A 23,254-nucleotide genomic window follows, 5' to 3' on the forward strand; every position below is an offset into this window, starting at 1 on the left:
TCTGTTTAGTAGTTGGTGTTCTGCAGGATTGAGGCCTTAGAAAACTACACTGAAAAGAGCGAACAATGTCTTGTTGGAAAATCTTTGTCTTTACAAACGATCATAGCCAACCTTCTCTCCCGTTCTTCGGATGCTTCAGGACTGGCACTTAGTCTATACATGGGGCAGGATAGTCCTGTGCTGTGGCTGAAGCACAGGGATGTGAAGTCATGACCGCAGTATCAGGGACATAAGTCCTCCTAGCCCCCTGCCACCAGGCTGGAGGGAGTATGCACTTCCCAGTACCCAATAGGACCCCAGCGCTTCTCCTGTTTCGCTGGACGTGCTCTTGAGCAGGTCACCCTGACTTGCACTCTGTGCTTCAGCTCCCCCCGCTGTGAGAGGGGGGCCGGTCCCCTCACAGGGAGTGGGGGCTCCTCACTTAGGTGGGGCTGTCACGCGCATGCTCCCAGCCGCACCAGCGGGCGGGGACGAGGGGCAGGCTCCTGTGGCGGTGGGCGGGGCAGATGGAACGCTGCCTGCCGGGGGCGGGCGTCTCTACACCGAGGCCCCGCCCACGCCGCAGGGACACTCAGAACGAGGCCCCCGAGAGGTGGGTACGTTTGCTGCTGGTGCCGGGTTTCCCCGAGGCGTTGGGGGACTGGTTCGGGGGACACAGACATGGCGGCCTCCTCGCTGCTGGGCTGCGGCCGGGCCGTGACGCGCAAGGTAAGCGGCGGGGACGATGCTCTCCCGGGGGCGGGGGTAGGAAAGGCGCAAGCACCTGTCCCCACTTGGCCGGCTCGCGCTAGCGGCGCTTCTCGTTCAAATTAACCCAGGGCTGTGGCTCCTGCCTGGGGCGCATGCGCCAGAACTCAGCCACGCCCCTCGCGCGCACTGTCTCAAGGGGCCACCGACTCCTTGGGTAGGGGCGCAAGGACAGTAGCCATTGCGCATGCGTCCGGGCTCTGCCGCCACTCCACTCTCCCAGGGTCAGTTTGCCTGGCCGGGGGAAGAGGCGGGGTGGGGCTAGTGCGCATGCGTCATGTTGTCAATGCTTCACCTTCCCAGAGGGAGCCTGTATACAATGGGGGGGGGCACCATAGGTGCTGCGCATGCGTCTTTGGGCGTGGGGTGGGTTCGCCTGGGCGGGGGCGGGGCTGTGCAAGTGCTGGGGGCGGGGCTCAGCCTTTTGCTTACCCCGAGAAAGGAGCCAGAGTCTGAGGCTGCTGCCCCTTGTGCTGGGCAGGTGGGGCAGTGAGGCCTCTCTGCTCTGGAGCCCAGGCTGGCCAACTTTCTACTAGCACAAAACAGAACACTCTGCCCCACCCACTCCATCTCCCCGCCCCCCTCGCTCGCTCATTTTCACGGGGGAGGGGGCGGGGATGAGAGGTTGGGGGTGCAGCAGGGTGCTCTGGGTTGGGATCAAGGGGCTTGGAGGCCAGGAGGGGGATCAGGGCTGGGGGAGGGGGTTGAGGTGAAGGCTCCGGGCTGCGCTTACGTCAGGCAGCTCCCGGAAGCAGCGGCTTGTCCCCCCTCTGGCTCCTACGCAGAGCTATAGCCAGGCAGCTCTGTGCGCTTTTCCCCCCCCCCCTCCCCAACTCCCATTGGCCATGGTTCCCAGCCACCGAAAACCAGACACCTGGCAACCCTACATGGAGACCAGCATACATGCAGCAGTGCTGTGGCTAGGAGCACGGAGCTGTGCTAACCCTTTGTGGCCCCAGCCAGAGTGGTGTGGCTCAGTGCCCTGCTGTAGACAAGCTCCAGTGCAGAGGGAGGCCTATCTGGAAAATGTGTCACTGCAAATTTTCAAAACATTCCAGCTTGTTTGCCTGGCAGCATGCCTCTATATCCAGGACTGCTGTTGTCCCTCCTACCAGAGCCCAGGCTTCATATCTGGTCATGTCCACACCACAGGAGAAAGGTGTGTCTAATACAGAGGTGGGCAAACTACGGCCCGTGGGCCACTTCCGGCCTGCGGGACCCTCTTGCCTGGTCCTTGAGCTCCCAGCCCTTCCCCTGCTGTTTCCCCTCCCCCACAGCCTCAGCTCACTGCACACCGGTGCAGTGCTCTGGGCAGCGGGGCTGTGAGTTCTTGCTGGGAAGCGCAGCTGGCGGGCAGTGGCCTGATCCAGTATTCTGTGCTGTGCGGTCACGTGGCTGGCTCCAGCCGGTCGGCATGGCTCCCTGTTCCAGTGCTCTGGGAGGCGCGGCTATAGCTCCACCAGCCACTGGTGCTCCAGGCAGTGTTGTAGGGGGCAGGGAGCAGGGGGATTGGATAGAGGGAGGGGAGGTTGGGGGGTGGTCAGGGCAGTCAGAGGGTGGGGAACAGGGGGGTTGAATGGGGGCAAGGGTCCCGGGGGAGGCAGTCAGGAAGGAGGGGGGGTTGGATGGGGCGGCAGGGGGCAGTCAGGTGCAGGGGTTTCAAAGGCAGTCAGGGGATGGGGGGGTGGATGGGGTAGAGGTCCCGGGGGGGGCCGTCAAGGAACAGGCCGGGGTTGGATGGGGCAGGAGTCCTGGGGGGGGGGGGGGGGGCGTCAGGGAGCAAGAAGCAGGGGGAGGTCGGATAGGGGGCGGGGGCCGGGCCAAGCCTGGCTGTTTGGGGAGACACAGCCTCCCCTAACTGGCTCTCCATACAATTTCGGAAACCTGATGTGGCCCTCAGGCCAAAAAGTTTGCCCGCCTCAGTCTAATACTTATTAGCCTTCCTCGTGAAGACGAGGCTCAGGCAGACTGGGCTTCGTTTGATGCAATCTGTTAGAATGGTGCTTGAAAATTGTTTCAAACATGGCTATAAGCAGACTTGGAAGGATTAGATTTTTACCAATAAATGTCAATATCACTGTCCATACACAAACTGATGAAAAATATTTCATCGATAATAATCAAAATTTATAGATAGGGAAAGTAGGAAAAACGCTGCCTGAGAACTTATTACAGTCAAAAATCCAGTGATTTAGACTTTTAAGTTAGGCTTGTTACAAATGGACTAGAGAATGAATAATAACAACAGGTCTGAGTTGTTGTTTTAAAGATACCGCTTCTCAGCTATTTTTGGCTAAGATCAATGATAGTTCTTGACATGATGTTGACAATTTGTGTTTTAATTGTTATAAAACTTTAAATTTTTAAGCTCAGTATCTACTGTTATTAAATAATTGTTTGACTCCACCCCAGTTTCCTGCAACTGTGAAAATTTAAATCAATTAATATAAAAATTAATACAAATAAAAAATGCTTAAAAATAAACATCAATATTATCTGTTAAAATTAAATAAAAAAATAGAATTCTGCCAATCCTAGTTATAAGCTCTAATATGCAAGGGCTTCTCTGCAACGAATCTTAAATGTTTCTACACAATAATTAAAGAAACAGCTCGAGGTGAAAACAAAACTCATGCTTCAAAAAGTAAACTGACTAAAATTGGCATCAGCAAGAAAATCCTACACACACATACTGTACCTCATTTTATATTTGACTGTGTGTGTTTAAATTGATTTTTGCCTTTCTTTAACAGGTAGTGGCTACTGTCTGACACTGGGCTAGATACGTAGGTAGATAATCCATGACCAGATCTCAAATTCTGTTCCTTGTACCTCAGAGATGGACCTGGTCTACACTGTGGGGGGGATCGATCTAAATTGCACAACTTCAGCTACATAAATAACGTAGCTGAAGTCAACATACTTAGGTCTACTTACTTAGGTATCTTCACAGCGGTAAGTCGACGACTGACGTTCTCCTGTCGACTCTGCCTGCATCTCTCGCTCTGCTGGAGTACCAGAGTCAATGGGAGAGCGCTCGGCGGTCGATTTATCGCATCTAGACGTGATAAATCGACCCCCGCTGGATCAATCACTGCTCGTCAATTCAGCGGGTAATGTAGACAAGCCCATAGAGTTGGCAAAAAAGTACTGTGTATCTTTAGGCTTGGAAGGATTAGATTTTTATCAGTAAATGTCAATTTCAGTGTACACGCACACACTGACAAAAATATTTCTATTGATGATAATAGAAATGTACAGATAGGCAAAGTACAAAATTATTTATTAAAGTAAGAATTTATTAGTTAGATTTAAGGATATACTTTGTATATTTTGATGTGTGTTGCTGACAATTTGTGTTTTAACAGTTATAATGCTTTAACTTTTTGAATCTCAACATTTACTGTCATTAAATAATTATTGTCTGACATCCCTCAGAATTTCCCACTATTGTGAAAATTTAAATAGATAAAAATGTTTTAAAATAAACATTACTATTATCTGCCAAAATTACTGTTTTTTAAATTGATTTCTGCCAAACCTATGTATCTTTTTCTACCAAAACAGGATTGTTCACTACTGCATACTTTAAGAGTGTAACCCACAGTGTCAACAAATATTTGAACTTTACTTGCTGTTTGCTTTTTCTGTGTTTTTCCTTTTAATGCAACATAATATAAACCAGGACACAGTATGGCAGAATGTAAAACGTGATCCAATACGGCCAAAAATGTCATTCTGGAAGGAAACAGTGTAAACAACAAATAATTGCTCTACAGAATAAGACTATAATTCTTGAATGCATACTGGGCAGCATTACCTTGACCCTTCTGGGAAAATGGTTAATTGGTTGCAGGGGGGGAAGCCCTTGAAACCTTTCAAGCAGAGATGGTTCAGTTTTGTCTAAACTAGAAAAAAATGAGAACCTGTATTACAGCGGCTGCGTGAAACAGCTTCAGCTTTGGCCTCGAGGGGAATTTTTATAATTGTATCATGAAATTTGGGTCTAAGCATTGTTATTGGCTGGCTGCTGCAGTACGGGTACTATTATTTTTTTCTAATATAGATGCTCTCCAGAAGTGTAAGTGCAAAAGGTTGTGTTTTGTGAAATTTCTTCTTGAACAGAAAAGGAGTAAAACTCAAAGGTATTTTCTTTGAACTCAACATTTAGATAATGCCAATAATGTTAGTTTTGGAAGAGCATTTTGGCCCTTTCTGTGCTACATAAATAACTGAGTCAGAGGCTCTGGTAACAAAATAGTTGTCCCCTGACCTGGTTTTACAGTACGGTTTAAAATTTGCAGAGTGAGCTATGGGAAGCCATGAACATGTGCAATTTTTAAACTTGTAAGTGCTCCATAGCTGTTTTCTTTTAAATGAACATGAAATTTGCTACTGTGTAAGTTACGGAACACTAATAGGTTTTTTAAATTTTTAGTCTTTCCCCTCCTCTCTCCCCCCAGCCCTCCTAAAATTCCTAAACATTTTAAAAGCAAGGAAATAAATAGTGAAGGGTAGGTAAATAAATACTTAAATGCATTCACAGTTCATAGAATCTTACAGATGCATGTGTAAAATCACATTGTCCTGGCTCAGAACAGTCCTAACTGCCTGCATCCAGCTTCGATATACGTATTTCATAACCACAACTTTTGAGAAATTTTTGCAATAGTTGTCTGCAAATGAAAATGTGGTACATTTTATAGACACATTGGAAACACTCTTCTATTCTGGCTGTAGTAGTCGGGTTGGGGTGTTTGTGTAGAATTGATTGGATGTAGGTAGATATGTGGTCTGTATATGAGTGGTAGGTGTTGGTCTCCAATTCAAAATGGGGAAGGTGCAATGGGATTTCTAATCCATATAAGACGCATGGATAAATTAGATTGGATTTTTTTGCCCCTCCAATCTTCCCCCCACCCCTCAAATTCCATCTAATATTCCATAAGGTGTTTCTGGAATGTGTATTGAGACTAGACAATGAAATGTGGTTGTGATGGAGGAATGTTGTCTGGCCTATATACGAGAGAGTAAAAAGCATAATTTGGCTAATAATGTTGAGGGCACTGAAGGGGACTCCAGACCATATGAAGCAGGAGAGTCGTGACTTAATAGAGTTTGTAGCCTGCACTGGAACTGCATAAGGGGGAACTGGTAGAAACCCCTATATTTAGGTTGCCTTAGGGTGAGCAGATTACATAAACAAAATATCAGGACAGGTAGGGGGGCAGGTCCGGAGCGCCACCGAAGCGCAATTAAAAAAAAAAAAAGCCCCGAGCCAGAATACATCCGTCGGGATGCGGGACAAACAACTGAATATCGGGATGGTCCCGATTTTATTTGGACGTCTGGTCACCCTAGGTTGCCTAATGCTTTCCATTATAGAGAATGTAATGGATCCTTTTTGCAGCTTACCAGAAACCCTGACCATTACAAAGAACCTGGCCTGAGTTCTGAACAAGCAGCAGATACTTTGCTGCCAGAGCAGCTGTTATGAGAGTAGCCAGGGCAGTGGAGAGAGACTGGAGCTGGATTCCCTCCATAACTTCTCTCCAGACCCAGCTTGTGGTTCCAGTGTCTCATGCCACATACCCTCCTAGGGGCACCTTTATTGTAGGAGCCCTTCCACCTCCCAGGTGGGAAAAAGAGAGCCAGACTGGGCTCCATCCAAACCATGACCTGGATGCAGCAGTGCTTCTGTGAAGAAGAGCTCTGTATAGCTTGAAAGCATGTCTCTCTCACCAACAGAAGTTGGACCAATAAAAGATATTACCTCACCTACCTTGTCTCTCTAAAAAACCAACACTGCTTCAACAACACTGCATACAGATTGATGGTTGTTCATGCAACCTTGACTTGGCTTCCTTGTGTATGTGCATTGGGATCTTGCAGTTACATGTTCGCTCCTCTTCAGTGCACAGCTTGGATGTGCAAGGAGGACAGATAACGGTATTTCTAGCAGTTCCCAAAGTATGAGTGCTTCACTTTGCAACCTAACTAATGTTCTTTTAACATTTTTGTATTTAATATAATGTAGGGTGAGTGGGCGTCATGAGGATTTCTGGTCTATAAAATCATACTGTAAGAGATTCTATGAGCTGAGTGTGTTTAACTATCTAGCTTTACCTGTTTCCTTCCATACTTTTAAATATTTGCTTAGTTTAACTGTATTATTCCTTGGTATAAGTGGTATACACAATAGCATCAGTATTTTATCTGTATAATTTAGAAACAATTATTTCTGATTATAGTCTCTGCTGTTTCACAGAAAGCAAATCTGTGGCCTAGTCTTCACTTACTGGCTGGTCCGGCGGCACGCCATCGATGTTCTGGGATCGATTTATCGCGTCTGGTTAAGACGCGATAAATCGATCCCGGATCGATCCCGGAAGTGCTCACAGTCGGCGCCGGTACTCCAGCTCGCCGAGAGGAGTACGCGGCGTCGACGGGGGGAGACTTCCGTCCGCGTCTGGACCGCGGTAAGTTCGGACTAAGGTACTTCGAATTCAGCTACGTTATTAACGTAGCTGAATTTGTGTACCTTAGTCCGAAGTCCGGACTAAGTGGGGACCAGGCCTGTGAGAGGAATCCCAATGAGATAACCATTCCACCATCACCTGTGTACTGCATCCAGGGAATTCACGTCAGTCATCCCTCTTTGCATCTTACGCAAAACAGTAGTTAACAGTAAATCAGAAGAACACTGCAGATGAAAAATCAAAGTTTTATCTAATTAAAAAAAATAAGAGATTTTTTTATTTTAATTTGCAGACTCTACAGCTAGAAGCATGGGGTCTCCGAAGCCTCTCTCCATCTGTTTCTCTCTGCACCAAATCAGAGGGCTCTAAAAAAGGGCAAGAAAAGAGTAAGATATTTATTTTTCTTAAATTGATGGTTGTGTACATTTGTCATGTATATGAGCACATTAAAATAGGTGCACAGCTAATAGAAACTTCATTTTTCATTTGGTATTTAACAAGAAGCAATTTGAATGTTTTTTTAGTCTGTAGAATGTCCAGATTACAAATTTTGATTTGTTCTTCTATGTCATGTAACTATTTATACATCTTAAGGGGAGGGGCAATTTTATCGATTTTGATTTTCATCTTAAACATAATCCATATCAAAGGACTCCCACACTCTGGACATCTGTGACATACATTTAATACTCCTGGGGGAATTTTGCACCACTGTGCAATGCAGAATTTTGCAGAAATTAACGTACGCACAGAATTTCCTTTTCCCCACAGAAATAGGCTGCATTTCTGCTAGCCGCCACTAGGGACCACTGGACCCAGCAGAACCCAGCCTGCACATAGAAGACATTGCTGGCGGGAGGAAGAGGGAGCTAGAGGGTTCCTGGCAGCTGCAGTTCCCAACATGCCCTGAGGGAAGAAGAGAGTGGCGCAGAGGAAACTCTGTGCAAGCCTGGGACCGAGTATCAGGCTTTCGCTGTCTCTGGGGGCAGGGGGTGTCTGAGCTGGGCTCTGGGGGGAGGGGGTGCAGGTGTCTGAGCTGGGGGGCCTCATGGCTGGGCTCTCTGCGGGAGGTGGTTCGAGTGTATTGGCTGGCAGGGCCCCGTGACTGGGCTTGGGGAGGAAGGGGTTGTGGGTGTCTGGCCCCCTGGCTGGGCTTGTAGGGGCAGGGAAGAGGGCAGAAAAACAGGAACTGGGTTGTCATAGGGGTTTCTTTAACTCTCTACTCCTGGGGGAATTTTTGTGTATGTCTGTATTGTTACAGACATACTTGTGGACAGGTATTTGAAATAAATTACCAAAATAATTGAAACTGGTGCGATTATGTAGTGTTATTTTGACAAAATTTGCAGAATTTTAAAATATTGTGCACCGAATTTTTAATTTTTTGGCACAGAATGAACCCAGAAGTAATTAAAAAAAAAAAAAAAACCATAGGACCATATGAAACAGACTGTCCATTAAACAACAGCTTCTCACCACACTTCATCTTATTGTCAATCAGCAAACGAATAAAACTTAAACCCCTCACCACATGGAAATTCCACCCTCAACTGCCTCCACCTGCACTAGTGCTTATCAAACAGATGGGCTTTGCCACACGCCCATGTTAGCAAAGGACTAGTAGCAACTGGTTTGTATCAGGCAAAATGTAGACCTATGTATTGTAAGCCAGGGGTTTTCACCCTTTTTCTTTCCGAGGCCCCCCCTGACATGTTATAAAAACTCCATGGCTCACCTGTTTCACAACATCTGGTTTTCTGCATATAAACAGCAGGGCTGGCATTAAGGGATAGCAAGCAGGACAGTTGCCTGGGGTACCATGAAACTAAGTTTCTAAGGCTTCTGCTTCAGCCCCAGGTGGCAGGGCTCCGGGCTTCAGCTCCATGCTGTGGGGCTTTAGCTTTCTGCCTTGGGCCCCAGCGAGTCTAACGCTGGTCCTGTTTGGCGGCCCCTCTGAATCCTGCTCGTGGCCCCCCTGGTTAAGAACCACTGTTGTAAGCCAAACATTTCTTTCCTGCCCACCCCAGTGCAGCCAGTACACCTCAGATCTTACCTGCAACAGCTAAGCTATTGGATTTTTTGGCCTCAGTTTAGCAGATTGCTAGGATCCCAGTATGAAGTGGCTTTGGCATGTGAACAAAAAGTGACTGCAATGAGTCTCCAAAATTCACTTTTCACCTGTAACTAGAGATGGATATAAACTGTAAAACTTGGATCTGGACTTCAAACATTCCCCTCAGAGCCTGGGACATTGGCCTCTGGTGGGTTGGGGTGTAGCCCATTATAAAGAAAGGTACTATTTGCAAGATAATGTTGATATTGCACTAGCACCTAGGGACCCCAGTTATGGATCAGGGCCCATTGTGCTGGATGCTGTACAAATATGGAACAAAAAGCAGTCCTTCCCCTGAGGAGCTTGCAAACTAAATGGAGATATCCCATCTCCTAGAACTGGAAGGGACCTTGAAAGGTGGTCATGTCCAGCCCCCTGCCTTCACTAGCAGGACCAAGTACTGATTTTGCCCCAGATCCCTAAGTGGCCCCCTCAAGGATTGAACTCACAACCCTGGGTTTAGCAGGCCAATGCTCAAACCACTGAGCTATCCCTCCCCCCCCGATCTGGGTTGGAACTTCGAAACACTCAAAAAGCTCAGGGGTATTTGGCTCATCTCTGCCTGTGACCTAAGTCAGAATCTGGATGTAAATTTCAAAAAGAGAGAACAGGATAGATTGATTTTTAAATCATGGACTTTAATCATGATTCAAATCCGTGACCAGAAAACCTTAATTTAAATCTTGGATTTTAATCTTGTTTTGCATTTATACTTCTTTAGTTATTTTCCTAAAGAAAGTGATTCTCATTGGTTGTTAACTATTAAAACATGTTAATTTGCATTTAAATATGGCCATTACACTAAATTTAGTGCTTTTTGCAAACCAGGAGGATACACTATTTCTATACATGTTTATTTAATCAATTATGTAGCTTAATTTATATTTATTTGGATTATTAATCTTTTACCTTTCATTAGAAAAAGTTTAATGATGCATTTCTTCTTAGATTATGATTAATTTTTCATTTGCGATTTGTATCAGGCTTTATCTGGATGGAAATTAAAATTCAATTAAATGCACAGACATTTTGAAATAGTTATTATTAGTTAAATAAAACTACCTTTTATGTGCTAGAGATGCAAGAAAAAATATTTATCAAAACATGTTTTGTATATAAAACTAACTGCCTTATTAAACAAAGGAAGCATTATCTGTAGTTAGTGTATTCAACTGATTGTTTCTAGGTTACCAGTCCTTCAAAATTTTAGAACTAGTAGCTCTCATCCCCTCACCTCTTGTTTTAGGGTTGGAAGAGGAAAACAACCCTTCCTGTTCTACTGAGTACAGAATTTGGTTTCTTAACTTTGAATGAACTAACCATTGAACTGAACTTGTTGAATAAACTGAAATAAAGAGTTCTCTCCGCACTTGGAGAAGAGGCCACTGCTGTCAAAAGCAGCTTCAGCACTTCAGACTCTCATTCCAATTCCTTAGCCAGTAACTTCCACGAATTCAGGGATTTGACTTTCTTTAAAACTTGGCAGCAAATGCACTGCTTAATATTATTTAAATGATTTTATAGATTCTAGAACGTTTAGATTTTAATATAGGTGGTCACAATTTCAAATTTAATTTTAAATAGATTTTTTTTAAATAAACCTGTATTTAATTTAAATTTTAAAAATGGATTTTTTAAAATCAACCAATTCTTATCCACCCAGAGATAGACTTTATAAAATGCTGTAATATCTAGATCCTGTCACTTTTTTATCACTTAAAGTGAGTAAAAGTTGAGCAACAATTTCAGCTACATGTTTCTAAATAGAAATTGACCAGACTAAAGAGCAAGGCCCTAATACTACAAAAATAATTCAGAATTGTGGACTTTTATTCCTGAGCATAGTCCCATGGACTTCAAGAGCATGTGCTTGTGGATCCCTTCAGAGAGTTGGGGCCAATGACCTGTATTTTTAATGTTATCATAAAAAATGGAAACAGTTGCTTAAATGCCCTCAATCTCAGTTTAGCATTATTTTATGAAAATACTGAATGGGATTTTATGAAGAAGTGGAAAATGGTAGTATCTGATCCATAACAATCATGTTGGTTGCTTGTAATTTAAGCTTTATACATGCACATGTATTTCAGACCCAAACTTTCCATTTTTCAGTATTTTTTAGGAGGCTAGGACTGAGCATATCTTGTTAGAAAATAACATATAGTTAGAACCCTATTTTTATTTGTTCAGACTTGTACATTGCATCTCTAAGTTATTTTCTAGGCATATGCACAATTTAAATAACTTAATAATCAAACATGTCAAAGACAAATTAAAAAGAACCTGCTTGAAAAGTTTTCTCCAAAACAAACTCTCCCAATCCCTAACTTTGATCTCTGAAAAAGCTTGGGAAATAAAAGCTTGGATATCCTACCTGAGGGCCTTTGCTGCCTTCCAGTCATCATTGATAATGCTCAGAGAAGTGAAAACTTAAAATATTTTAAATCAATAGCTGCTGCCAGTTACTGTTTTTATAGTATCTTTGTTTTGAAGCATGGTTTTGGTAAAAATATACTTAAAACAATAATTATATATGGTACTTTTAGGGTTGTCATCACTGTAGTATCATAGCATCAATTTCAGGAATCTCTAACTCTTGTAAGTCTCTGGATAGTGTAGAAAAAGACCAATTAGGACATCTTCCTTTGAGTACATGATTATTCCATCCAGTGTATTTTATTGGTAATAAAAATACATGGAACATAGCCTGATTTTTCAGATCCCAGCTTGAGGAGGTTGTGAAAATCTTCGTCTTGATAAAATGAACACATTTGTTGGGAAATCACTGAAAGGGAACAAAAATGACATTTCCATATTCTACTTTTCTGACAATGAACACATTTTAAACTGGTTCTACTAGTCCTACTGGCTGCTGTTTTCTATCATTTAGAGCCTCTTCTAATGATACCACTGTTATCTTTATCTTCTAAATCACTCATGAGGATAATATGTCCATGCCAGCCACTGACAGGGACATGTTATTGGTTCCAACAGAGCCAGTTCAGTTCAATATTAGTTGAGTGCATCCTGTGGTACAAAGCTTGAAGCATCTTAATATTGCTAGTCAAAAAGCTTGATAATATAGCCACTGACTTTGCGAAAATGCTCTTCTGCTCAGTGCCTAACTAAACTTCTATACCATTAATAATTTGATCGCATGGTTAATGATATATGCTGACAAATATAATATTTCACTCTTCACTGTATTTTAAATCATATTCTTTTTTTCCAGTCTTTAATGATGCCCAGTATTAATGCTCCATTTCAGTATTGCTGCTGCCTTCTTTTGTTCAGTTTCTAAAGACTTCCCAGCATGAACACAGCTCCAGCTTTTGCTCTGTTGATACTTCCCCCCCCCCCCCGACTCTTGTGTTTACCTTGCCACTTCCTGTGTATTTAGTACAAGATCTTTTTATATTTGAATAAAATTTCTCAAATATCGGTGACAATGTCTGTAGACCATGGTGTCTGGGTTGATGACCCAGTATTTGATTTCGCTGTGCCTTACATACATTTTGTGTCTCTGAAATTATTTTTAAGTAAATAATTTCTATATAATAAAACAGTATTTACCTTAAACTACTGTATTTGAAATATAAATAAAATTACCATATTTCTCTTCATGAAATGTTTTTAATTCCATGTATCTGTGACTTTACTGATGTCTTAACTTGCATGTTGCTGAAGGCTTAACTGTACTCGGAATCGCTTATTTCTCATACATCCCAATTAATCTCCATAACTGTAAAACTGGTGGAAAAAGTATGTGTAGAAATAATCAATACCCTGTGACCTATATGGTACGTTAGATCCAAGATACGCAGCATGGACTTCCAAGTTATGTGGCAGAGCCACACTAAACTACACACCAAAGTGGGAATCATACAGCTATTTGTGGGAGTAGTGGGACAGTTTAGTAGTGCTGCATGGCAGCTGCCAGCTTTTCCTGAAGCTCTCCCTGTCCTCACAAGACTAGTCTCTGTCACTGGTTTCCCACTCCTCCAGCAGGCCACACAATCTGCCTTCAGTACCTAAGGCCCATGGGTGGGTAACAGTTTAGAAGTTACTGCTTTCTTTCCAGCATCCCCAATCTGAACAGTAAAATTTAGTGGCGGTACCCACCTCTACTCAGAGAAAGAGTGGCGGGCTGGCAATTTCTCTTAGCTTGCTACTGTCCCCAATATGGAATAATCAGAGAGCTGATGACAGGATCAGGAAATCCACTGAAATGTCCATGTGGAGAAATCCCAGCACAGAGAAACAGACAGAGAGGAAGAAGGCAGGAAGGCAAAATAGTAAGTGGAAAAGCTCAAGAAGAGGAAGGGGCAGCATTTTGTGATTTTATGTAACAATTCAGCAGGTAAATTATGGGGACATTTTTATAACCAGTTACTTTATACTTTATATGAGGTCTTGAACAAGGGAGAGACATGTAGCCATCTAAGCAACATTCATGAGTTATCCCTCTGTTGCTTATGAAGATAGCTATTCTGTTGTGATGGTTATCAAATTGATCCCTCAGTAATTATTGTTCTTTGTTGTCTTGTTCTTAGGTTTATATATAATATTTATCACTGTAGTATCTGAGTATCTCACATGTGGTAATGAATTTCTTCTAACACCCTTGTAAAATAGGAAGATATTTTTGTCCCCTCTTTACTGATGGGGAACTGAGGCACAGAGAAAGAAAGTGACATTGCAGAGCTCTCACAAGAATTCAGACACAGCAAGGAACAAAAGCCAGATCTCATGAGAGTTCCAGTTCTAGCAGTAAAGGATGTCTGATGCTAAGTAGAGTTCTTATTTTTACCACTTCAGATTTATGCACAATATAGAAAATGTAGCTGTCTGTTCCAGGGTTGTGCAGTTAATGAAATAACACTTTCAAATTTGATTTTTATATCAGAGCAGTTCAGAAACTTAACGTTGGATGTTTAGGATCTCCAAATTAACAGGAGTGTCAGAAATGATAATAATCCTCTTTATGCCATTTCCTAGATGTGGTGGCACCTCAGGAGAGCACCAAACTGCTGGCCACCAAAACAACAGTTGAATTCCCTAAAAAGTTGTTTCCTAGTTCTCACCCACCATCTGCAAATAAATGTGAGACCAAGACCATAACTAGTACTAGCACTGATGAAGCTTTAAAGCTAACGGATGAAGAGGTGAGGAAATTCTTGTCAAGAAAAACTTTGGTAGCATTTCCAGAGAAAGTAACACTTTCCTCACTTGAGGGAAAGGCTTCTATCACAACAAGAGGAGGCTTGAGCAAGAAGTTGGCTGAGGAAGAGTCTTCATCCAGCTCTGAATCAGATTCTAGCTCTGATTCTGATGAAGAAGATAGCGCCTCAGGAGTTTCCACTAAAACCAGAGTAGAGTTTCCAAGACGAGATCCCTTCTTTTTTGAGAACAGAACAGTGAAGGTAATGGCATTGGCAGAAGAGCGCTTGTCCCAGAAAGGAGACCGAGAATATATACCTAAGAAGAAGCCCAGACCGGAAATAGAGGTGCCTCACATCAAGCAGATGGAGTCTGGTAAAACAGCAACAGCCAAGAGTAAAATATTAAAGTCAGAAACAAGAGAACCTTCCGTGAAACAAAGCCCAGAAGGGACAGATTTGCAGAAGTCAATCTCAAAAACACAGGCTAAAGACAGCCAAAAGCCAACAGCTGTCAGACTTAAGGAATCTAGGCACTTGGCGGAGCCTCCCATTGGAGCCCCACCAGCAGCAGCACAGCTAAAGGTTCCGCCAGGGCCTCAGCAAGAAGTGGAACAAAAGCTGACTTTATTGAGATGGGAAGAAACCAAGACAAGGGAGGTACAGGAGACTGAGACAAAAGAAAAAGCTTCTCCTAAACTACAAGAGGAGTTTTTGAAGGAGGCACCCTTCATGATAAACACTACAACAGAGGAGGAGATCATTCAAGAAGCTGGAGCTCAGACTGAAGAGCAAGGCACTATACAGGGTACAGCTTTAAATTGTTTGAACTATATTGGCTCTTCTGGGGCTGGGGCTTGAAATAACATTTTTAATTATATCTACAGTATCAACTCTTTGATCTGGATTCTCCATATTCTGTTATAAAGCTAGCTGATATAGCACATTGTGGAGGAAATAGTCACACCTTGGTGATAAATTATTGCTATCATGTGTACTCACGTTGAAAAACTTTCTCTCTTCTTTTTAATATGCAGCTTCTAGTTATGATGGTGGAAGGAAACATTTTTTTATTTCATTGTACTTATTTTTTTCTTAAATCAACATTATACTTGTTAACAGATAAGGTAACCGAGCTTGTTCCAGTTTCGAGGGACTGTTCTAGTCATAGTCTGTTGTCATAAAATCAGGATTTTGTTGCATGTTCAGTAGAACCACATTGAAGACAGCTAGCGACCTGTGCCCAACCTCTGGATTCTCCCCCTTTTCTTCCTAACTTCTGTATACAAACCCAGTAGTTGCCTTTCTGCTGAGCTGAATGTGCCACCATCCCATTTGTTCAAATGCTGCCACTGTCTCCCCCAGTTTTGCCATACCACAGATTGCAACAGATTTGGGTAGCATAGGAAGATCACAGGAGCAGGAGTTAGCTGTGAGACAGGCGGACTTGTAAGGCGAGTAATATGTCAGGCCAGCAAAGGACCCAACGAAATCAATAAGATAGCCTGGGGAGAAAGGGGCACTGATGTCTTTTTCTAACACACATCATGCCTTCCCCAAATCATCTCCCAGCCATATATCTGTATCTTGCCTAACCTTCTTGGTTATAACTGGTCTCCTTAAACAATTCAGTTTCCCACCCACAAATTGCATGAATCCCACACCCTCAGCCCCATTGCCAGATACTTCCTGTATTCCCCATTGTCCAATAAAAGGAAAAATTTCTCCATCCCAACTTGTTCAACACCTTCTGTGGTGCAGCCTTCTCCTCCTCCAGCCCATCAGAATGCTAGGTGTCCTGTTTTTGACGTTCAAAAATCTGGCTACCATTTTGCTAGCACACTTAATTTAAAGAACCTGCCTACTTGCAAGGATGAAAGCACAAATAAGGCCTATTTGCAAGATCAGAATTATTTGCAAGAGGCTTAGATGACAAGTAATGCTTTTTGCATGTCAATTTTCAAGAGACAGTGCTGGGCAAAAGGGGTGCAGGTTTTATTTAAAGAAAAAGTCAACCACTAATTTGATCTACCTTCAGAGTTAGAATCCAAGGATATTTCCTCAATATTTTTAAAATATAGTCACTGTTATGATTAACCTTGCCAACTTTTTGCTCTTCTTCACAGCCAATGGAAGGCGCTTATGAAAGCTGTAAAACACCATTCCCTACGGTTGTCTATATTTGATGCTTCTCCTCTTTCCCCACAATACTATCTTTAACGAGCCAAGCCCTGTAGCTTCAGTCACTCCCTTCAGTAGTTAAAACCTAGAAAGTTACTAGAAAATTAAAGGAATGGGTCTAGTTAACCTCTGGTGAGTTGGAGAAAGGCTTTATTCTAAAATGCACTGCTGCATCAAAGTGAAGTATGCACCATTTTTCTTAACTAGTTCATATTTTAAACAGTGGCCTGGGTTCTGCTTTCACTCATTAGAGTAAATCTAGAGCAACTTCATTAAAGTAAATGGAGGAGCTACTTCTGGTTTAAATAGGTGTAACTGAGCAAAATCTGGTCTTCATTTAACAATTTTTAAATTGTTGCTGGTCTTTTGCTGGTCTTTTTTATAAACAGAAGAGCAATAGTTAACAGCACTGGTCACAGATTTTGTGTAACCTACATTTCCTTCCTGTTTCTATATTCTTTCATTTATCTGCAAACACAGCAGCCAGACCAACTTGCAAGACATATTGTACATTTTTCCTACTTAGAAATCTGTATTTAAATCTGCTTCATCCCACAAAGTGGAATAGGAATGCTAAACGTCCATCAAAACAAATGTGCCATTAGCTGTTGGTAAGTAAAATTACCAGCTAAGTAACTCAGAAGTGTACCTCCGACTCACTTAACAAGAACATCATGTGAAAAGCTCATTCTGCTTGAGAGAGAGTGCATATGAAGATTGAAGTATGGGGGAAGAACTCAGGAATAAAGTCTTCTTTTGAGGAACCAAGTGCAGTGCATCGTGGGCAGGAAAAAATGAGATTGTGTCTCTTGACTTAGAAGGACCCTGTCTTGCAGGTTGACTGTACTATTTCCTAAGCTTGCTTATTCTTTGGGCTCTTTCCAGCAAAGATTGCAACACCTGGTTCGAATATGTATGTAGTGGTTTCTGTTGTATGTTACACTTGCAAGAGTCTCAGTTATAAAATGCAACAGATACATGTGTTGAAACATATGGTATCACTGCACCAATATAGAAGGATTAAGGAGAAAACACAATGTTCTATTTCTTGCTTGTTTATTTTTCTGGGAGACTGTCCCATTACCAAAAAAACAAATAACTGTAGAAGATAAAGTTTTTGATATAAAATAAACAAATGCAAACCACTGCATACAAGTGGCACAAACTTTTATTGCTAGCTCGCACTTAACTTTCTTTCTGACTGTCAACCCTTTTTATATAAAAGTACAGGCTAGCATAGGAAATACTGTTTTGCTTTTCTTCTTGCTCTGGAAAAAATTTTCTCACAATTTCCCTGTGTGGTAAAGTGAATTGAACAGTAATGTTGTTATAAAAGATCTTATTTAAACTAGTGTAATTTTTCTAAAGTACACAAATTAATATCAGCTTTAGTATATGTGATATCAGAAATTTAAGCTTTTTATTATTCATTCAGAATTATCTCTTTAGAAAAGAAAGCCAGCGTGAGGTTTTGAAAAGAATAAAGAGTATACAAGGAATTTCATAATGCGGGGGTAGGAGGATTGAAATATAAAGTCCTTGATATATTTTCTGATACAGCCACAGTTGAAATAATTTGTGGAAATCCTTTTTGTAACTAAGTTTTTATTAGAAAAGATCATCAGCTTAATTTGTTTTAATGTCCTTATTTTGTGGTCTGACATGATAGATATAAATGTGTAATTAATGCTATTTTGCATCTCTTGGCTTGCTAAGAGTGTCACCTAATGTTCTGGCTGTGGGGAGAACCTGTAAAGCTAAGTGACATTAAGTATATACTAGGCAGCATTCAAGAGAGACAGACTCATTTCCATCAATAGTAAATTGTTTTGTGTTGAAATAAAAGTACTGTTGCTAATGTTTTCCACTGTAAGGGAGTCATATATTTGGAATCCTGTGTTAGTTGATTCAAGTAATCTGTTGTTCTATCTTTTCATTTAAAGACGTGTGATGTGCTTCCTTGGTATCTTATAAGATACAAACAGAAGTTTAGCAACTTTAGCCTTACACTGTAGCTGCTGACTTTTTTGTTTTTTTTCTTCTTAAATGAATGAGGAGTCTCCAACTGTATGGAACTGATGCAGTCAGAAAGAGTGTTATCTCTGTTCTGGCATCACTAGGTTCACTAGTCTTATTTTTGTTCCACAGAGACCAAAACAGCTGCTGCATCTGCACAGGAAGAATTTGATAATTCTACCTACAAGAACCTCCAGCATCATGAGTATAATATGTATACCTTTGTGGATTTTGATGTGGAGCTCTCACAATTCAGACAGCCTCAGCCATCTTCTGGAAGGCTGTCACCAAGGCACTAAAAGAGCCAAGATAAAAACAAATGTTGAAGCCTATTTGAATGAATTGCTCTGACACTGCTGCACTGTCCATATTGTAAAAAATAAAATAAACTTGCAGTAACTTATGCTGATGGTTTTGATGAGGTCTTCTTGTCTATCAGAGTCACTTTGTGTTAGAGTCCATTAGCGAGTTACAAATTAGTCACCCTGACTTCTTCATAATTAGCTTTTCTAGATCCTAGTGCATATTGACACAAGATGTAGTCTAAGCTAGGGGTGGCCAAGCCACATGCAGCTTTTTTACAGTTTAAAGTGCAGCTCATGGAGGGAGTCCCCCATTCTCTGCCTATCAGACTGGGGGGAGGAGGTTGGGGCTTCTGCCCTGGGGTGGGGAGATGGGGGTAGGGGCTTCTGTCCTGCGGAGAGGGAGGTCTTGGGACTTCAACCCTATGGGAGGCATCTGTTGGGGCTCAAGGCTTCAGCAGGAGCAGGGCTGAAGCTCCAAGCCCCCACTCCCGACTGGGCTGAAGCCCCAAGACCCTCCCTCCCCACGAGGCAGAAGCCTTAGCCCCACCACCATGCCGCAGGGCTGAAGCCCTGCTCTGCCTCGCACGCCCTGGCTTTTGAACTTCTGAAGATTGTCGTATGCAGCTCAGAAGGTCAGTAAGTTTGGCCACCCCTGGTCTAAGCTGACTACATATCAAACGTTAGGTATCTGATTCTAAACTTTGGCCTTGATCCTACCCTCTGATTCACAGCAGTGTTTATTTTGAAGGAAATCAATGAATGTGCATCTGTTTGTCCATTATATGCCTCTTTGTATTATTGTTATTTATTATTTATTTTATTACTTTTATTCTGCTAGTGTCCACATTGTGATGTTCTCTTCATACAAGAAGACAATCACCGCTTTAAAGAGTTTATGCATGCTGCATGAAGTGAGGACTAAAGCCTTTGGTTGAAGATGGGGCTATGGTAAAGAATATCCTTGTTGGTAGAAGCATGTGAATATAGATTTTCCTTATCTCCTTACATAACATACAGAGACACTCTTAGAACTTGTAATAGAGCAAATGAGGGGGCACTCATAAAACTGAAAAAAATCAAGCTATTTAATATTTAAGGGAACAACAGTTGGGCAATTCTTAATCAATTACATTACATCAATTCAACTTTTAGGAGTATTATCTCCATATGTATGAGAATTGAATATTTAATAATTAAAGCAACAGTGATCGTGTAAATCAATAACTCCTTGTGCTGATAGGCTAGGAGCTTTGGTGCATAGCATTGGGACCATATTTAAATTTCTACTGTTCTTTCAGAATAAAAGTAAAAGTAGCTGTTGGGTCTCACTTCATCTATGAAAAATGTGCTATGATGGGAGAAGAGTAGTCTTCAATTCATAAATCCTACGTTAATTTATATTAGTCCTAGTAAATTTATATTTTTATCCTATTAGTAATCCCCTTCCATCCACTGGGAAACTACTTTGATGGTTGCCAGCTTATGTGTGTTTAGAGTTCCACTCTGGTTTTCTTGTTGTTTCTCTTTTAAAAAATTAATTGGCCTTCAAGCAATGTGCTTTGCAGCAAACCCAGAATTTTCCATTACCTGCTTTTACTTTTACAAACACTAGAACAAGTTTGGTCAAAGGGAAAATGAAGCCAGCCAGTGGACAATCTGGATATTGGCCACAAATCCCTGGGTGCCATTAATAGAGCAAAAAGAAGAACAGGAGTACTTGTGGCACCTTAGAGACTAACAAATTTATTAGAGCATAAGCTTTCGTGGACTACAGCCCACTTCTTCGGATGCATATAGAATGGAACATATAATGAGGAGATATATATACACACATACAGAGAGCATAAACAGGTGGGAGTTGTCTTACCAACTCTGAGAGGCCAATTAATTAAGAGGGAAAAAAAAAAAAAAAAAAAAACTTTTGAAGTGATAATCAAGCTAGCCGAGTACAGACAGTGTGATAAGAAGTGTGAGAGTACTTACAAGGGGAGATAGTCAACGTTTGTAATGGCTCAGCCATTCCCAGTCCTTATTCAAACCGGAGTTGATTGTGTCTAGTTTGCATATCAATTCTAGCTCTGCAGTCTCTCTTTGGAGTCTGACCGCTACACTTACCTACATGCCTCCAGCTTCCATCCAGGACACACCACACGATCCATTGTCTACAGCCAAGCTCTAAGATATAACCGCATTTGCTCCAATCCCTCGGATAGAGACAAGCACCTACAAGATCTCTATCAAGCATTCTTAAAACTACAATACCCACCTGCTGAAGTGAAAAAACAGATTGACAGAGCCAGGCGAGTACCCAGAAGTCACCTCCTACAAGACAGGCCCAACAAAGAAAATAACAGAACACCACTAGCTGTCACCTTCAGCCCCCAACTAAAACCTCTCCAGCGCATCATCAGAGATCTACAACCTATCCTGAAAGATGATCCTTTACTCTCACAGATCTTGGGAGACAGACCTGTCCTCGCTTACAGACAACCCCCCAACCTAAAGCAAATACTCACCAGCAACCACACATCACTGAACAAAACCACTAACCCAGGAACCTATCCTTGTAACAAACCCCGATGCCAACTCTGTCCACATATCCATTCAAGTGACGACATCATAGGACCTAATCACATCAGCCATACCATCAGGGGCTCGTTCACCTGCACATCTACCAATGTGATATATGCCATCATGTGCCAGCAATGCCCCTCTGCCATGTACATTGGCCAAACCGGACAGTCTCTACGCAAAAGAATTAATGGACACAAATCTGACATCAGGAATCAAAATACTCAAAAACCAGTGGGAGAACACTTTAACCTGTCTGGTCATTCAGTGACAGACCTGCGGGTGGCTATATTACAACAGAAAAACTTCAAAAACAGACTCCAAAGAGAGACTGCAGAGCTAGAATTGATATGCAAACTAGACACAATCAACTCCGGTTTGAATAAGGACTGGGAATGGCTGAGCCATTACAAACGTTGACTATCTCCCCTTGTAAGTACTCTCACACTTCTTATCACACTGTCTGTACTCGGCTAGCTTGATTATCACTTCAAAAGTTTTTTTTTTTTTTTCCTCTTAATTAATTGGCCTCTCAGAGTTGGTAAGACAACTCCCACCTGTTTATGCTCTCTGTATGTGTGTATATATATCTCCTCATTATATGTTCCATTCTATATGCATCCGAAGAAGTGGGCTGTAGTCCACGAAAGCTTATGCTCTAATAAATTTGTTAGTCTCTAAGGTGCCACAAGTACTCCTGTTCTTCTTTTTGCGGATACAGACTAACACGGCTGTTACTCTGAAACTTGTCATTAATAGAGCAGTTATTTATATCTTCACCCACCAAAACAAATTTAAAAAGCATTTTATAACTGTAGTAAAAATGAGCAAGAGGCCCACATGAATCTGTTGCTCAGCGTTTTAAGTTAGGAACCAAGAGAACTGTTTTCTTTGCTAATAAAATGAATGTAAGATGCACATTAATCCTCCATTAACTACACTTAGAGCTGTGAAATTTAAAAAGCAGCAAATGGAAAATACAGATCCATGTGTTTACTCTTCATGCACATTTATACTAATAATGTTGACACTAACATTAATGAAACATCAGGGTTCACTGGGACAGCAAGTCCTATTGTGAAACCATATGTACTGTACCTGTAAGATGGAAAGGACTGTGCTGTTACTAACAAACATAAACATGAAAAGTGTGTTTTCAAAAGTAGCCTTGTGAGTTTTCCTGCTGAAGAGCCTTGTCTTACATCAGTGAAGTCAGTGGGTGTTTTGTCATTGACTGAAATGGGAGCAGAATTGAGTCCTAAATGCACTGCATGTCAGGCCTATAATACAGAACTATACCAGTGCTAAAATATCTGCAAACCATGGTTTTCGTTTTGTAATTACATATGGAGTCTGTAGATCATGTCAGATATTATTTGTATAGAGTAAAAGTAAGAAGTACAGTCTAATGTGGGTCATAGATTTGCTAAATACAATCACAATGTTGTAGATCAGGGGTTCTCAAACTGTGGGTTGGGACCCCTCATGGGGTCATAAAGTTATTACATGGGGTTCACGAGCTGTCAGCCTCCACCCAAAACCCTGCTTTGCCTCTAGCATTTATAATGGTGTTAAATGTATACAAGTGTTTTTAATTTATAAGAGGGGGCGCACTCAGAGGCTTGCAATGTGAAAGGGTTCACCAGTACAAAACTTTGAGAACCACTGTTGTAGATGGTAAGC

General features: G+C 42.0%; 1 protein-coding gene across 1 annotated transcript; it reads left to right on the forward strand.

The window, feature by feature from the left end:
* Positions 1–420: 420 nt before the first annotated feature.
* NDUFV3 (NADH:ubiquinone oxidoreductase subunit V3) lies at positions 421–19,098 on the forward strand. The gene is made up of 4 exons (XM_054005073.1): positions 421–708; positions 7,519–7,612; positions 14,338–15,306; positions 18,828–19,098. Exons 1-4 carry the CDS (start codon positions 661–663, stop codon positions 18,992–18,994), a joined length of 1,278 nt encoding a protein of 425 aa, XP_053861048.1. The 5' UTR covers positions 421–660; the 3' UTR covers positions 18,995–19,098.
* The last annotated feature ends 4,156 nt before the right edge of the window (positions 19,099–23,254 follow it).

The sequence above is a fragment of the Malaclemys terrapin genome, chromosome 1, assembly GCF_027887155.1.
Source record: "Malaclemys terrapin pileata isolate rMalTer1 chromosome 1, rMalTer1.hap1, whole genome shotgun sequence".
In the NCBI taxonomy this organism is placed as follows: Eukaryota; Metazoa; Chordata; order Testudines; family Emydidae; genus Malaclemys; species Malaclemys terrapin.